Source organism: Scophthalmus maximus, chromosome 2 (assembly GCF_022379125.1).
Source record: "Scophthalmus maximus strain ysfricsl-2021 chromosome 2, ASM2237912v1, whole genome shotgun sequence".
Lineage (NCBI taxonomy): Eukaryota > Metazoa > Chordata > Actinopteri > Pleuronectiformes > Scophthalmidae > Scophthalmus > Scophthalmus maximus.
The window spans coordinates 4417485-4435748 of record NC_061516.1 but is presented as its reverse complement, the minus strand read 5'-3'; the positions used below and the strand labels follow the sequence as shown (position 1 = coordinate 4435748).

General features: G+C 44.0%; 1 protein-coding gene across 3 annotated transcripts; it reads right to left on the bottom strand.

The window, feature by feature from the left end:
• Nucleotides 1–7960: 7960 nt before the first annotated feature.
• otpa (orthopedia homeobox a) lies at nucleotides 7961–18146 on the bottom strand. 3 transcript variants are annotated; one of them, XM_047330447.1, is made up of 4 exons: nucleotides 16037–18146; nucleotides 15721–15895; nucleotides 11988–12403; nucleotides 7961–9425 (listed from the first exon to the last, which is right to left on the bottom strand). In XM_047330447.1, the coding sequence occupies exons 1-4, from the start codon at nucleotides 16181–16183 to the stop codon at nucleotides 8904–8906; spliced, it is 1260 nt and encodes a 419-aa protein (XP_047186403.1). In that variant the 5' UTR covers nucleotides 16184–18146; the 3' UTR covers nucleotides 7961–8903. The 3 variants fall into 3 exon arrangements, with proteins under 3 accessions (XP_047186403.1, XP_035482035.2, XP_047186404.1); XM_035626142.2 differs by lacking the exons at nucleotides 15721–15895; nucleotides 16037–18146 and adding an exon at nucleotides 12945–13081; XM_047330448.1 differs by lacking the exons at nucleotides 15721–15895; nucleotides 16037–18146 and adding an exon at nucleotides 12906–13070.
• Between the last annotated feature and the right edge of the window lie 118 nt (nucleotides 18147–18264).

Sequence of the window (18264 nt, the reverse complement as noted above, 5' to 3'; positions counted from 1 at the left end):
TCAAGAGTATAATTCTAAAAAGACAAAATCATTTTTTTCAACATTCTCTCCCTGCAGTTTTTCTTGGTTCCCATTATTTCATCTCTCCCTTCCCATGATGTTGACCTGCTCTTCCCTCCACATCCTCTTCCTCCACTCTGCATTCTCTCCTCTCCTCTCTGTGTCTCCCCTGTTAACGCACAGACACACAAACACACACACACACACACACACACACACACACACACACACAGGCACCAGACACAGTAACACATCACCCTCGCTGTATCTACTCCTGCTTCCCCGATTGAGACGACAAGCAGTGTAGGGCCTGTGACCTTCATGGTGGCTCAGATCTGCGGCTGGCACTGATTTCTGATTTAGTGTCGATCCGCCGCGCTTGTCAGGGGCTGCAAGGTGCTTTCCATGTGGTAATAGAAAAGCTCAAGGGCAGCTGGAGAAAGGAGGAGGATTAGGGAGAGGGATTGGCTGAGGTGGAGGGAATGGGTTTTAGATGTGAGGACGGGTGATGCTCTGTTTGTTTAACTACCTGTCAGATATCTGAATGAATGGATCAAATGTGTCGACTCCAGAGGGAGTGTTTTGAGTCAGTATGTGTATAATTAAATGGAAAGATGTGAAGGAATGTGAAGGATCGAGACTGATGCTGGCAGCACTGCGAGGCTGCAGAGCTGCGCTTTGAGCTCCATGCAAACGTCACCATGTCAACATGTCACCATGCTCACCAAAGTTGTTACTCTTTATGTCTGTGCCAAATTTCAAAGCAGTCCAAAAAAAAAGTGTCAGCCTTATTTTGCCAGAGGTGTAGTCAGTGGTTAACCAAAGTCATTAGAGTACACAGTGAGCTAAACACCAAGGCCTGCAAAAACATTCGTCACAATGTATCCAGAGGATGATCAGATAGTTTCACAGAATGAACGAACATTTTTACCTCAGGTGGCACCCGATGAAATATCAATCAATGATATGTCAATCAATCACCAAAGTACAGATTTATCCTTTTAGTACCACGTAGACATACATTCATAGAAATCCATTCAGTGTTTGTAAAAATCTGTCGCTAAAAAACAAAAAGGAGGAAAGGAAAGGAAAGAGTAAAGGGACATTTTTTTTCCCCCAGCAATCCATCCCTTAGCTGCAGAGGTGTGTCAGTCTGGACCAGTGGTGGCCCAGCACACCAACATTGCCGTCCTGAGAGCTGCACCAAAAAATTTAACCAGTAAAAAAGAATATTACAATAACACGTTAAAAGGAGATGATGAGAGAAAAGACGAAGGAAGACGACAGAATCCTGGTGAGAACAGAAGCGCAGGCAACAGGGAGAAATGGAGGGGGCCAAAATACAGCATGTGCTTCCTGAGTGCTGCGTCCTCGATCTGGAGTCTAGACGAGGTGTCAAACATGACCTATGGCAGGAATCAGCGAAGAGGTGAAGTCATGATGCGATGGCCACCAAAGCACTCACAGCACTAAAGAGCCGCAGAGAGTCAGAGCAAAGAGAAAAGTCTGCCCGCTCCCTTCTGAACGCATCGCCCCCTTATATCCAGCCTGTAAGGAAAACAAATGGTTATGATGATGGAAAAGGAATTAAGCTGTAATTTAACAATGGGCCAACAACCGCATTCAATAACGGCCCCCCCCCCCCACCACCACCACCCTTCCCTCGCTGTTCGAAGGGGTCTTTTAGAAGAGAGAGGCTCATTCCTGACCAACACACTTCACTGTCCCTCTTCATCAGGCTTTCACTGTGTCCTGCTTTACCACACGGTGGCCTCCGCCTGCACACGAGATCTGCACTCGCAACCCCGACGTGTGTCGTCGCATCTTCTCAAGGCCCCAGCGGAGGATTTGTCTGCTCCTCATTTTTATTCAAAAAAATCGGACTTCCACGTTCCTGCTTTGTATGTTGTATGTAAAGCACACGTTCTTTTCGTCCATTCTGAATGCAACCAACCTGTTAATGACCACTTTGAGAACCAGACTGGTGTAATTCCACACACATATAATCCAAATAAAAAAATCCCATGGCAAGACTGAAATCATTGTCATTTTGTTTTTTATAGTCTGTGGTTTTTCAGTCCAAATCAATTTGTTCCTGCAGATGTAAATATATCTCTTAAGAGCGACTGGGCATTGCAGTTTTGAGCAAATGTTGCTCAAACTGCAGTGAATAGTGTATTCATTGGGGGGTTCACCTGGGAGGCGATGACACCTCAGGAGTCTTCAGTTACACGGAATAAATTTGGTATCTTTCCCAGTTACAGCTTTTTCAGCGCAACATTTCCTGTCAAAGAAATAGTCTTAAGGTCTCGGTTTGCTGCAAAAAAAACGCGCTCACACCGCATTTAATCTGAATACGCCAAGTATGACCTGTTCAGAATGACCACACTTGAAGGTAAGACAACAAGCCATCATGGAGCAGCGTGAGTTGCAACAACTGTCTCTCCTCATCCATGGTTGTTCACACACAAAGTAATGGAGGTGGTTTTGCTTCCTCCCTTCCCTCTTTCCTTCCTTCCTCACTATCACAAGTTTACCTGGTGCTATCTACCTCATTTTCACCTCATTTATGTATATATGTACATATATATATATATATATATATATATATATATATATATATATATATATATATATATATATATATAAACTGATCCTTGATGCTTCTGCTGCTCTTATGAAAACAAATGGTAAGTGTATCTGATTAGAATATATATGGCACATAATCCAGAGGATGACCAGGGAGGGTGTCTGAGTGTATTCAGGCGTCTGTCACTCTGATTTGTCACGTGAGTGTGAGTGTAATCGCTGTGTTTCAGTCATCACAGGTTAATTATCAGCTTTGACCTGTTACACACACACATACAGACCATCAGACAGTTTCCACGTGCGGATGGTAAGGTGGTTTTTCTTGTTGTTGTTTTTTGTGTGCAATCCCAAAATTCAGGGAGCCATTACGGAACAGCAAGGCAAGCCTGCCATTTCACCTTTACTCTGGGTCCTCCTCCTCTCTGTCTATCTGATCATCACTGTCTGTCTCACAGCCCTCCCTCCCTCCCTCCCTCCCTCATTTGGTGACCCACTAATGTTCTGTTCATTTTCTCTTATGAATAGATAATGGGCAAAAATCAAATCTCTTCATTTGCATGTAATACAATTAAGACCCTATTCAAACAATGACAAATGGAGGGAGCAGCGAGATGTCAGTCAGCCTCGACAGTGAGACAGCAAAGGCAGCAATCGGCGAACCTCTTCCATTCTTTTAACGAAAATTAATAAAACCTTCAAATGGGATTTTCTCGCCGCCATCTGGAATAACAATCACCAAGACACTCCTAGACTCTGCCTGTCAAGTAAAATTAAAGCTCTCATGAATTTGGACTCACAGTGTGGATGTGAAGTCGCCAACATGACTCTATACCCCAAAAACCCAAAGGATTGGATCTTCTTTTTTGGGTGGCCCAAACTGACTTCTAATATCATTTTGTTTTTTAATCTATCTATATATGATTCGGTTAAAGACAGACACTATATAAATGTGGGAAGACCAAAGTATTGGAGACGCCTGGCTCCAGGGTTCAGATCATGTTCATGTTACAACTGATAACTGTGAGCTGTTACAAAAAGGGCAGTTCACATTTTTAAGTCTGTCTCAAAACAATTCTTGCATGCCCAAATGCACATTAATACAGTATTTGTCCCTACTCTCCATGCTGGCCCTGAGGACAGACATTATGCCCTTCATGCTAAGCTAAACTGACTGGTTACTGGTTATAGCACCATATTTACAGTACAGTGATAGCAATCTTCTTATCTAATACTCAAATATTGGACTAAAGGATATGGGCTTTCAATTAACCTGTAAACACGTGGACACAAATGCACATGCATTTAAATGCACACCCATGCAAGCATAAACACTCACACACACACACACACACACACACACACACACACACACACACACACACACATACACATAAAAACAAATCTCTCTCTCTCTCTCTCTCTTTCTCTCTCTCACACTCTCACACAAACACACACACACACACACACACACACAGGGAAATTAATGAGCTCTCATTCATAATCCAGGACAGAGAGAGCCATATTCACCCTTGGATGGTTTATTGACTGATTTCATTTATTTGTGTGGAATAAATAGGAGGTAAACATTGGCTCGCTCTCACATTTTCCACTACACACTCGCTGCACAGCATTCTGGGAGAATGATCCCACCAACAGCAGGGTCACTGATTGGCTACCTCGTCAGCCTGTGACAAATTACCCAATGAGAAAGAGGTTGCCCGCTTTCACAAACTAATTAACCTGGGTGATAGTGAAACAAATTATTACATTTATGTAATATTATTTCACATCTGTCGCTAGACTGCAAAAATCTCTATCCCTGTGCTTCCCCGCCCCCTAATGGCCCCTTCCTGATTATGAACACATCCAGACATTCTGTGCACATCTACAGCATGCATGAAGATTTCTTATTTTATACCAGTTTATTCCTAGCAATTAATAAATCTGACATTAGCAAAAACTTTGTAGTATTTTTTTTTTAAATACAGTATGTTAAGAAGCACCTGAGGCAGTGATTTCCAGCATGGAGATAAGGAAACCTTCCAGGGTCAGGAGGTTAATCTGAGGGGTCATGAGATGATCGAGAAGATAGAAATAAAAGAAGAAACATATTTCTGCTACATAAATTACATTAAGGCTTTTAATCTTTGCTTCTTTTCAAGGTGTAATATTCTATAGTTTAACCTCTGCAAGAAATATACAAACGTTACAAAAGGGAACATGACTCTTTTTCTTTGACAAGTTGAAGTCCAGTCAGCTTTAATGATGAGGTGTCTAATAAAAACACTTCTTTATAACAACATTAATGGGTTAAAGTCAAAAGTAAAACAGTCATGGAAAACCCTAGATATTGGATGAGTTTAAATGTTCTGTACAGTACATGATCAGAGACAGCAAAAGTGTGTTAAATGCCTGATGGTTGTACTGTACAATCAAACAAGCCCCATGACACCTTTTGAATTCTTGCTAAGGTTTTTGAGAGCTTAATCTCATGACACAAAGTGTGTTGAGATACACTAGGATAAGATACGATACGATACGATACGATACGATATGATGAGATAAGATAAGATAAGGAGGACTGTATAAAAAGTGTTAATCAGGCTTTGTACGGTTATTATGTCATTTCAACACGCACCTTTCACCTGTGATTTACAGTTGATCAATTGCATCTTCTTATATTTCTCTTTATATAGATTTATATAAATGGATTATATGTGAATCGTACCATGGCCTGCTCTGTGAACCCATAACCATTCACAAGCTCCTGGTCCACATTCACCTCACGTGTTCCTCCATTCCTGTTACATGAAACTACACAACGCTTCTTGTTGTTTTTGGTCCAGAAAGTGGAACAGTTGTTTTTCCCCAATAACCATCCGCCGGAGCAGATGTCCCATTTGCCATTTGAGTCCACTTGACCCCTCTGACTGTTTGAGTCCTCAGTGTTTAATTCATCCACCTCTCTGCCTCTCTCCATCTTGGATCTGATACACTCGGCCTTTCGAGTGCTGACATAACCACATGACGAAACCATTGTGTTCAAAAAGTCGAGTTAACCCCAACAGGATCTATCTGAGGCCCATCCAGTTGCACGACCTGATGTTGAAAACCTTCTTTCCGCTCCTGAAAATATAGCTGAAGAAATGATGTACAAAACGACATGAAGATATTCATGTTTGAGCGGCTTAAGCGAGTCATATTTTCTCATGAGAACATTTTAAAAGTCTGCGCCTGAGTGCACTGAGATGTAGCTTCAAGAGCCAATATTGTGTATCTTAGGTTATTCTCTATTGAAACCCAGGCTGATTACAGTAATAGAGAAGAAAAGTGACACTGGATCAACACAAGGAATAATATAAGGATCAGAGTACATTCTTCACTTTTAGGAGCAGTATATCTAAATAAATAAATAAATTATTGAAAATAGAAAAATCTATACCCAAATGTCCGGCCCAGTTTTGGGAGATCTAACCTCTGCAATCTAACTCTACTTATTTGAAAATAGAATTCAAACATTAAATATTTTCTTTGTATATATTAATATGAAATGAGAAAAATCTTTGGTAGCCAACTCCTGGTTGAACATTGAATCCTGACACACCTACAACACAACAAGATTAAAAGTGGAGCACACTGTGGTTTGCCTCTCCTAACGTTTCGGTAACATGATGCACTCGTTTGTGGGTCCCACGAAAGAGCACGAGCCACACGGACACACTCAGCAACTCAGCAACAGATCCCCCCCCCCCCGTCAACCTGATTGATTCAGAACAATCTGAAGAAACTAAACATCGAAGCAAAGAATCAGAAGATATGACACACATTTCATTGACTAACCGGAGCTCAATTAATAGATGGTATGAAAAAAATTGTTTTACCTGTCTTTGCTTCTTTGCGTCAACACAACAGGAATGTCATGCAGTAGACCTCGGTGTCCATAGGGAGAATTCAGCAAGAGAAATTAAATCTGAAATGTCTTGCGGTGAAACATGTGCATCTCATCCACAGATGGTACAGAACGGTCTGTACCAGGAGAGACCTTTCCCGGACGGATGCAGACAAGACACCTTCATGTCTGTTTGTCCTTGTTTTATTTGATGATGAGCGATGGAAACGTCATAAAGGTTGTTTTTTTTATGATTTATTATTTCACTATTTCAGGTGATTAAACAGATTCATGTTTTTGGTTTGGCTGCATCGCGTCGCTTTAACTCCCACAGTTTAGACTTTATTAGCGGTATACAGTCATTTAATCAATGGTTTATTGTACATTATGATGTATGGCAGATGTAAGTGTTTATCAATGTATTGGTCGACTACAACAACTCATCCCACTGTGGACACTCATGAGTGGAGGCTGCTGTGTAAACGGAGAATGAAGGAAGAACATAATGAGAAGCTCTAGTAATTAATAATTAATAATATACAGTTAATAATATACTCACTGTTTGTGTCCAACTTTGTTTAACTGAGTTAAAGCATTTACGTTCTGGACTGCAGCAGAGTCGTGCCAGGTCCACATGGATTTCCACCTCGTTTCAGGCTTACAGCAGATATCATTTTGTATTTTCAGCCAAAGGTTACCGAAATGAAGAAACACACCTTTGACCCCTCTGCTAATTTGTCAGTTTGGTCCAAATATTGACTTTGACAAATTAGTAATTGGGGGTTGAGTGTTTGTGCGTGGAGATGCTCCGTTGATTATCCGTTAGTGCGGTCAAACCTTTTTCAGGATGATTGATTTTGCATTTTACAGGAGCTGAACAACATGCGACTGCTTGCAAGAGCTCACGCCAGGACGAGCTGACAATACTTCCCTGGGAAATGTAGTAAAAATGTTGTAGTACTCGTACAAATTATACAAAAGTAAATGTTCCTCAAGCAATACTTTCGGAGAGGTTTGTATATTTCAGAGGTGCTGCTAAAAAGCAGCATCTTTAAAAACAAATCAGCAAATTGGCTTTGCAGGGTCTTCACACCGACTTCGCCACGTCTGTAGAAAGGATCAAGGCCACCTCTGACACAGGAGGTCCCATGACTGAGCACGAGATTGGACGCTGAACTCCATGGTAACCACAAATGTTTGAAGGAGATTTGTGATCTGGTTTGTCTTGGAGATGTAATGAAGCGCTGGAGAAAAAAAAGTGGCACATGTGTCAGACTGGATGAAAACTGCATACAGCCACAATTTATTGTTTGGTTTTTTTAATTAGGGTGAGGATTAATTGTTTTAGAGACATGTGGTTTTCACAGGAATGAGACTCTCCCTTCTACAGTACTTCCTCCAACTTCCAACTTGAGCCCTCACATTTCTTTGGGGGGGGGGGGGGGGGGTAAAAGGAGGTTTGATTCACGATGTGACATAATCGAAAATGTTGGTTTTTTTTATTGGATCATTTACATTTAATTGATATAAACATGTCCATGAAACAAAATGGTTCAAACGTTCGAGAAAGTCATATTTGATAATAAGCACAGACAGAATTCTTGGAAACATAAGTTTATCACAAACTGACCAAACGGGAACGAGAGCGCTTCCCCTACACAAAACATCCTATATGACAGAGTATAGTTAGAGTCAGTTCCCATGTCTTCATTTGTAGTATTTCCCTTCAATATTTTTATTTATTATCATCATTTTTATTTTTTGCCCTGGACAGCACATGCATTCAAAGTCCTTTTCCATGTTGTCCTGATTCCTGTCAGACCCCCCTCCCCCCCCCCCCCCCCCCCCTCTCTCTCTCTGGTGAATCTTTCATGTGTTCACTCTGTTAAACTTCCGGGTGTCTTGATGCCGCACGTCCACCGTGCACGCGCCTGTGGCCCTTCACGGTTACATGCTGTGCAGCAGGTTGGGGAGAGAAATAAAAAGGGGGAAAAAATGTCGCCTATAGTTTTTTCGTATTTCAAAGTATCCACAGAAAAAGAAAAAGAAAAAAAACGTCAGTCACCGAGATCCCCGCAACAACAAAGGCTGCGTGTGCCAAATAAATATATACTGAGCAAACGAATAAGTTAATTTAAATAGACAAATAAATAGTCGTCATATAAGGCTACATGCGAAATAATAAATTATAGCTTAAAACAGAAGCAGCCCTATGCTTGACAGAGGCCAACGGGCCTGGGTAAATAGCTTCTGTTTTCCCTCTTGTCTGTGATTTGGGAGAAGGGGGGGGGGGGGGGGGGACACGCCAGGCGTGAAGCTCTGCGGAGTGAGATGGGAAGTATCCTGCTTGTATTTCTCCCGGTGGATGAGTAAGAGGTGAACGCAGACGATTCTCCGCGCGCGTGAAAGGAAAAAGCTCTTCGCACTAGGTGAAACTCATGGATACTGTGTGCTCCAGCGCCTTGCGGCGCAGCGAGGCGATGCTTGTCCCTCTCCAGACGTCACTGTCCGGGGAGCTACACAGCTGAGGCGAGCCGGTCACGTTGGTCGGGCCGGATAAGGACGCGGGTACCATTCCGGGGAACGTGGGCTGGTACAGGTGGGACTGCAGCCCGGAGCCGTTGGACGACATGTTGGACAGACCCATGGAGTTGTGCGGCGGCCCGGCGCCGAGGCTGCACTGGGACAGGGACTGCGCCATGGCCTGTTGGCGGCCCAGTGCCGGCGGTAGCTGCAGCTGAGACACGCCGGGCATCCCGGCCGTGGCCCAGCGGGTGTCGTTGGCGTGGAAGGAGCACAGGCTGTCGCCCATGGCCGCCGCTGCCGCCGCGGCGGACGGGAACTGGGGCAGGCCGTGGTGCGTCGGCAGGAGAGTCCCCGGCGCGCGGAAGACATTGGTGGTCTTCTTGCGCTTCTTCCACTTGGCGCGTCGGTTCTGAAACCAGACCTGCGGACACAGAGAGAGAGAGAGAGAGAGAGGGCGCGTGAGCGGGGGCACTGACAGGTCACGTCATCATCAGAGCTGTGAGCGCACATAAAAAAAAGGTTATGGCACCAGCCTGTGATCATCACGATGATGTGAACGACCAACAATAAATCAGTTCCTGGAAAACACAGATTTTTTCCAGGATCCTATCACCTTACATCAATTTGTAATCTATATTTACACTGCCCAGAGTTATGGCTAAACGTTCCCAATTATTACAAATACATAAATAACACGTTTTGTTTACTTCAGTTATTACTCCAAAAAAAAAAAGATGAGTTTACATACCTCCAAAAAATATATGTCATAATTATATTTTTACTTGCAAAATAGTGGGCATTTTATGTTTCAAACATGTTGTCATGGTGCGTCAGTGACGTGGCAGAATTTCCATAAAGAATAGGTCACATTGATATAAGTGGGTTATCGATTTTTCAAAGATTCTTTTTCCTTAGCCTAACAGTTGTATGTTTGTCCAAAATACATATTCTTCCACCAGCCTCGCGCGACCCCCCTCCCCTCGCAGTGGTTTGGACCGTTCACAGGCACTCAGATAATAAAGATAATGTTATTATTGCTGTGACAAATCGCCCTCGCCGGCAAACAGACTTCATTCGCCGAGTCCTTGAGGCTTTTGCTCGTGCGCGGGGGCGTCTGTGATTAATGTGGAGATTCGGCTGAGAAAAGTGGGGCGCGGCAATAAGAGCGGGACGATCTCGCTCTTATTCCACCTCGCGTAGCCAGCCGTGAAATCCGGCCCGAGACGCATTACACTTCAGAAATAAAGAAAACGCCAATTTCTCATTCAGTTTTTTTTTTATTTTAAATGTTAAAAAAATAAAAGACAGCGCGCGCTCCCGACGCGTCCGTCTTGGAGCCGTGGGGGCGCGGCGACAAACGGACTCTGGACCCCACTTCTTATTTCCAGCCCTCTCGTAATTGCAGATGAGCATCATTACACTAATTCTCATTTTATGTAAATAGTGTATAGAAACTGAACTGACTCGTATAATAACGATTATTGGGCCATTATCTCACACGTGAGCGACCCAAGCATGTGCCATATAGTTAATAAGGCGGTGCCACGGATGGGGGCGATATAAGGAATTATTTTGTTAAATGTGTGCAAGGTGGAAGTGACTGTACCGGTGATAAAGAACGGCCGGATGAGGTGTAGTCGTGTTGCTGACTTGCAATCGTGGTCGCAAGGTTACAAAAAGGTTGATAACAGCGCAGAGACAGTTTTTTTTTAATGCGAGGCGATTAAACGAGTGTAATGAAGATTATCATTTGGTTCCCCTCTGGATTAATTACACTAAATGGGCTGGACACAAAAATTTGGACAAGTTTCTTTCATTTTTTTAAATCAGGCAAAATGAATAGGTTGTATACTAGGTTGAAATGTCATGTCACAGCCCAGAATTGGACGAGGCAAACAGTCAAAACACAGTGATTCAATATCATTACGTTTTATGTTTTCTTAATTTCTAAATTGATGAAAGGATGAAAGAAATCTCAACCTGCTGTCAGACTCAAACCTTGTTATGTGTAGTAATAATCCACAAGGTTGCAGGTTAAATCTGGGTGAGGTTCTCAAACCCAGACTGCGATTGGGCAAGGCACACACACACCTGACAGCCTGTTTTTTATATTAATAGTTTATATATGCATTACAATAAACCAGTGTGACCTTACTGACAAAATATATGCGCTGCTATGTTGAGTGTCATATGAACTTCTGGACTGTTTCTGATGAATACAATTAATTCAAAAGTCAAATCGGGATGTTATTATAATGTGAATTTCGCATTTCATTTATTTGGAGATAATTATTTCAGTATAACAGACATGTTCATTAAGATTAAACAATACGATTTTTTTAAAAGGATAGGCTATCAATTAAATAACACCTTAATCATTATCAAATATCATTTAACAGCTTGAAAACAAAAAAAATCTCCGAAAATACAGTCAGAGACTTAAATTATAAATCCATTAAATAAAAGGATTTGAGAAATTGCAATGTTGTTGAAGCAATTTTACTTTTGTTATCTTAAGGAAATTAGATTTTGTGGATGGCGCGTTTGCAATAATTAATATTAAAATGAATTGGACACATTTTGCCATAGTCCATGCAATGCCATGAGTGAACACAGTAATTGGATTACAGTCACGAAATGAAGAGATTCAGATGCTGAAAGTTATGATTTCAGTACAATATTTTCAACTTTTGATTTGGGTCCTGTATCTATTGATGTACATGATTTACTGTCACAGCTCTTGTGATCGGATTTACTTTAATTTTTGGAGTTGTAATAAACATTTTAGAGAGAGACTATATATAATAATAATAATTCACAGGTGAATTAATCCTGCCATAAACTGCAGCGCGGGGAGTTTGCTGCTGCTTTACATTTCTCTTAAAAAAACAAACAGTGTGTACATTTGAGTTCTGTTTCAATCTTTATACATTCTAGATAGATAAATGAAATCAAAACGAGTGTACACCTGCAGCCGCCGTACCTGCACTCGGGACTCCGTCAGGCCGATCCGCAGCGCCAGCTCCTCCCGCATGAAGATGTCCGGGTAGTGCGTTTTGGCGAAGCTCCGCTCCAGCTCGTTGAGCTGCGCCGGCGTGAAGCGGGTTCGGTGCCGCTTCTGTTTCTGGGACTGCTGCGCTCCGGACTGGTTCTGGTTGTTGCTGTTCTGCTGCTGCTGCTGCTGCTGCTTCTCTTGCTCTTTGTTGTTGCCCTGCACCGGGTTGGGTCCTCCGCCGCCGCCGCCGCTGATGTCGTCACCGGGGAGCATCGTGGCCCCTTCCACGCCGTCCGGGCCCGGGCCGAGCTCGCCGGAGTGGCCCGGGTCGGGTCCCCCTCCGCCGAGCCTGCACTTTAAAGCCTCCCTGTGGCCCAGGAGCTCCGCGGCGGCATCCTTCATCCCTGCACAGACAACCAGAGCTGGTGAGATGGGAACAGAAAAACACTTTCTCTACACGGGAGGGGGGGGGGAAACACATGGTTAGGCATTTTAAACTGCACACAAGCAATGTGCCACATCTCTACAGAGGGAAAAAAAATCTGCAATAGTTGAAGCATTTTCTTGCGCCTGTAGAAAAGGATGCCACAAAAAGCGGCACATGCATTAAACAATCCAGGCAAAACATTTCAAGCAGAAATTAAAACAGCGTATGAGCGCGGCTCTTTAGGAGAGACAACAGCATGCACACATTACAACCTGCTCCTTAAATACTCTTAATTCAATCCGTTCACACCGATATCTCGGGAAATTGTTAAATCAAATTATGCAGTAATATAATAATAATAATTACTTTCCCAATGAATTAAGCGAGTTTAGTTCACTCCAGCCACATTAAGACAACGCAAGAAGCAAATTGACAATTTTCTGAACTTGATTTAAGATTAAGAAGTGTCTCCAGCTTACAGTAGAGTTGAAGACCGGAGTTTGGTGACGATAACTCACCGAGGCGAGCATCCAGGAGGTCGGCATGAGATAGCATTGCGCACCGCTCCAGGGCGAAATGCTATTCCCACAAAAAAAAATCTCTATGACTTTAACCTATTTAAGAAATATATATGGCCTAAATGAAAGCAAATTCGGTTTGTGGTTTAAAAAGGGAGGTTGGTTGCATTATAATGTAGTTTAGAGGAACGGGGAGGCGCTTAGCTGCGGAATGAACCCATGAGCTTCTCCAAACGAGGACCAATCAGAGTTGAAGCCTGAGGTATGTCAGCCTCCAGCGCGAGACCCGAGCCCCCCCCCCCCCCCCCCCCCCCCCCCCCCCCCCCCCCCCCCCCCGCCCCCCCCTCACATCCCACAAGTTCATTCCTCCTCATTCCCGTAATTGGCTTTGATTTCTCCTCCAAATTACATCCAATAAAATAACCCGAGCTAATATCTGTGTGAAAGCTTCGACCCGTTCGAGAAATGTTGGATCACCGTAATATTTGTTTAATTGTGCGTGTTGCCCTTATACGGCGAGCACAGTGGAACAGGAAGTGGAGTGGTTCATACATGAGGCCTACAATCACATGGCTGCATTAGCAGGCACCCCAATATGGATAATATACCCCACCGCCTTGGTCACGAGCTCGACTCTATCATATGAAATTGCATTTATATGATTATCATCATCGTCGTCTTTTCTTCTTTGTGGGACACATTTTTTTTAGTCTCCTTGGTGACACTGTGACCTCTTTACGTCACTGGGTGAACATCTTCCAATCGCCCTGATTCCCGAGTCAGCCGAAAGACAACAGACTCAACCAGGCTCATTTTCAAGACCATTAGGCTTTTATGTAATCAGTGCCAAATCTATACGCCTTTATTGCAAAAAAAAAATATCAGAGCGGGGGATCAGTATAAATTAGTGCGTAATTTACTATTATTTAGGGGGCGACTGTCAGGATGGGAGGGGCCTCGGTGTAAATGATGTGTGAGCAAATTAATTCGGCGGAAAGTGGAGGGAGTTTAACGCGAGCTGCGGCTGCTCGGCGCCGACGAGGGGACACAGTTAAGATACACACCCGGGACAGGAGCGCAGTGAACGGATCACACGGGTAAACACGTGATCACGTGCGGACGCTCGGGTGTTCCAATGAGACATTCAAGACAAAGTTTAAAGGAGCTCCCCTTCTCACTGAATAAGACACTATTTGCTCAACACATGCCACAAAATTTTTTTTTCGACAGATGTCAGGACGTTTTGAGAGAGCACGTTTATTTTTTTTTATCTGTGTGTGTGTGTGTGTGGGGGGGGGGGGGGGGTGTACAAAGGAGGCGTCCGAGCGTGAACCCGGGGCTCGTTTGGGGCTCTATTCTTCATCCATCCAGGCTTCAATCGCCTCTGCTCGTCTTTTATTTGTCTGCAATCTGGTGGCACGACCAACCGGCCGACAGACACGCAGGCAGGGAGGCAGACAGGCAGACAGGCAGACAGGCAGGCAGACAGGCAGACAGGCAGACAGGCAGGGAGGGAGGGATGGATGAGAGGAGTCGTGTGCGGGCGTCTGTTTCGGAAGCATCAGCGGGACGAGGGGGAGATTTCGTCTTTGCGCCGATGTCTGCGTCTTTCTTCGGGAGGAGGAGAGAGGAAGACGCGCGGCTGGTGGTATTTCTCGTCCTCGCCCTTGTCAAGGCTCTCTTCTTTTAGTTTATTTTTAGAAGACGCACCTGAGGTGTATACTTTAGGGGGGTTTCAAACTGGAACTATACCTGCTCAGGCTATTGGATATTTTAGGAGGCTACATCACACATTTATTTTCCAGGACTAAATGAATGTCTATTTGTACAATTCTGCAGGTTGTGATTATCCGAATTAAAGATAAACACAATTATATAGTATTTCCCCTCTGTGTTTCCACGTTTGTTCAGCGATTCCTGGTGCGCCCGCACGAGCCCGTGTGGGTGATTTAGAAATCGTCACATTGCGGGATGAATGGATTGCGCGCTTCATGCAGCGACTTTGCGTCAGCTCCGCACTTTGACAGCTGTACAAACCACAGGAGCGAACGACTCCTCTCTGGTGCAGTTAACCCGAACACCCGACTAGACATAAAAATATCAACTTCTGTTATGGCTCTTTTCAACTTTCTTTTTTTTTTTTTTGCCTCATGTCTCTCTTTGCCATTTGGCAACATATTTTTTCCTTGATGGATAAGTGTTTTTTCCCCCTTACCAAATACACTTGAAGCGTTTTATTGTTCCCAACGAACTTGTCTTTGTAGCTATAGATAGGATATTATTAATATATATATTAATAATAATTATTATTATTATTATTATTATTATGTGTTTCTTACATGAATCAATTAGCTTTTTTCTACCATCTCTGGAAGTTGATATTCCTGTTACATGCAATGCATTTAGTTACCCTAATTCAAAGGCAACTAATTTAGTAGTCCACAGATGCAGTGTGTGTGTGTGTGTGTGTGCGCGTGTGTGTGTGCGCGTGTGCGTGTGAGGATGTAATTGGGGTAAACAAGGACCAAAGCACAGTTCGCCTCATCTCTCCTCGTGCTCACATCAATCTCATGCATGATATAAATAAAAATAGACAAACAAATTCGGCCGCTGCAAAGTTAATGCGGCGCATCTGAGTGTAAAGTAGACATTTTCACGCGTCGTGGAGATGAGGAGTGACTTTTAATAAAACTGTGGAAGAAAAGAAAAAAAAATGTACGTCTGATATTGTCAGTGTTGCATTGGAGCGTCGGTGTTTTCAGGCCACTGCGTTTACCTGCGGTCCATGTGGTCGCTGCTGGACGCACAGTAGGGCGCTGGTTGGTGGCTCTTGGACCCTCAACCTCCTGGTGCAGGCTCTTCACCAACCACCAGGCCCGCGGGGATTTTGACTTCTCCCTCCCTTCCTTCCCTCTCTCCTTTGCAGTCCGTATCCACTCAGTTGGAGATTTCTGAGGAGAAAACACAATCGATCTTCCATCCGCACAAGCCTCCGGTTTAACAAATTCTTGTTTCACGCAGCTGATTTGGCGACAGCCGGGGGGGGGGGGGGGGGGGGGGGGGGGGTGGGGTGGTTAGGTGTAATAAGTCACCGTGTGCCGGGAGGAGAGGATGCTGATGCTGCAAATCGGACGCAGCCGCAGCCACACGGCGGCCTTCTGCAAAAGTTTGACACGGGCAAAGTTTAGCGACAGCGCCAAAAAAAAACAACCCAAAAAACAAGTTTGCGGCAAACGCATCCTCCCTTATTGTGCCGCAACCGCCAGGCTGTCATTGAGGTAACTGGTGGCGGCCACTTACACCGCTTCCATATCAACATAGATGGACTGATACGATCTTATATCATTATAGTTTATTTTATAATAGTATATTTTCAAAGCCTACCAATAAACCTAAAAACAGTAAATCATCAGCATAATCAGTGGTGGAGGAAATGGCCTCTGTCAAACGTGAGTTATACTAATGATTGTTATTACTTATGCATTCATATTTCTCACGCATGTCATTAAAGAGGTTGGCTGCTGTGGAGTTAATTTTGTACCCGTTTTTAAATTGTTGGGTGGTATAATTTGAACGTTGTTAATCTCTAATACATAAGGATGTAAAAAAATAAAATGAACTATTGAGTCAATAACGTGACTTTGCACAGGTGCACAACATAACCTTCGCCCTCTCGTTATTGGAGTGAATATGGCGGGTCTGTTTGCTCCCAGGTCAAGAGCCATGTCAGTCACGTGCTGCAGGGAGGACACGACTTCAGAGAAATGTTTGTTTTCCTTAAAGAAACTACTGAGATGCAGATGCAGGATGAGTGACTGCGGCACAGGAGGCACAACAAAGAGTAAAAACACATCGCTCGCGAATCACGTGACGAGCGATGTACAGTATCGCAAAAGTATTACTGTAGTGCTCGTCAACAACATTCAACCTGACAGCTTTCACCTTCCACAGGCCATAATCCGTTTTTAAAATAAAACATTTCGATACATTCAATGACCCCGGAAAAAAAAAATTTAAAATCCTGTTTTTACACTGATGCGATACAGCAAGAAATAAATAAGACTTTCGCGCAATGGGCTCCGCGGGTGCACGCCGTGTGAACGATGCCTCCATCACCGAGGCGACGTCTGGGAGGGGTCGGAGCACACGAGTCGCCGTGTGACTCGGGTGCAGGACGCGGACGCTTCCCCTCTCCAGCCTCCGCACGTCCTCCGAGCGGCGGCGGCCCGCGCCGGCACATCGGCCCAGGTGCGGCGCGCCGCCGCCGCATCTCATGGCTCAATTAGCGCCGCTGGCCTCCGCGCGGACTCGATTAGGCCGTGATTTATCCGAAAGAAATATAATTATACCTCCAAATAAAATAATCAGCATTGAAGAGCGATTTCCTTAACGAGATGGAGCGGGCTAGATGTCACGGAGTAGCAGCGCCTCATTAGGGCGGTAATGAGACTTTGGGGGTGATCCCGATAATGATCGAAATCTGTAAAATAAGGATCAAGTCAGATGCGACCTTAATTTGTCCGGCAATTGAGTTCATTCATTAGTGCGACTGTTTGGGCAGGAGTCCCCCAGCATCCGCGCGAGGTGTCGGTGTGCCAGGGGCCCCGCGGGGAGGATGGACGGAGCCGCGGCGGGGACGCGAGGCGGTCACGGCCACGAGCAGCGCTCGTCACGTGACTGACGGGGTGCTCTCCCTTTATTGTAGGTATCCGACGAAATTCATTTCACTGCTGTTAACAGGACTAGCAGCAGGCGACTACACACTGTGCAAGTGAACCCATCAGTGTTCCTGATTAATCGATTAGTTGATTGAAGGCCAACAATTTTGATCCATTAAGTGTTTCAGGCCTGCACCCCCCCCCCCCACAGATTCCTCGATAGCTTTCCCTATTGAATTTCTATTATGAACTTGTGATGGGGATTTTTCAGAATTTTCTGACATTTTACAGACTAAACAATTAATGGATTAATCAGAATAACGTGTCATGTTAACCCATCATTAAAATAATTGAAAATTGCGGCTTTTGGAACTTAGTGAAACATCAAGGGTTAATAGCCAGTTAAGGTCCTGTAAGCTTTAGAGAGGTATGAAACAAAAGTCAAATTAATTGAGAAAACATTGATGGAAAGTATCACTCCATGAAGCACTGCAGCTTCTGCAGCGACCTACTGTTCCTCTGTGTTCACAGCGGTGAGCGGTCGACTTCAAATCAATCAAGCTGTGGACCCAAACTAAAACTGATGGTTATTAATAAAAGACATACATTTGTTTGTACTTATTCATGACCAGACTGTGTATTAATATTACAAATAAAAAATA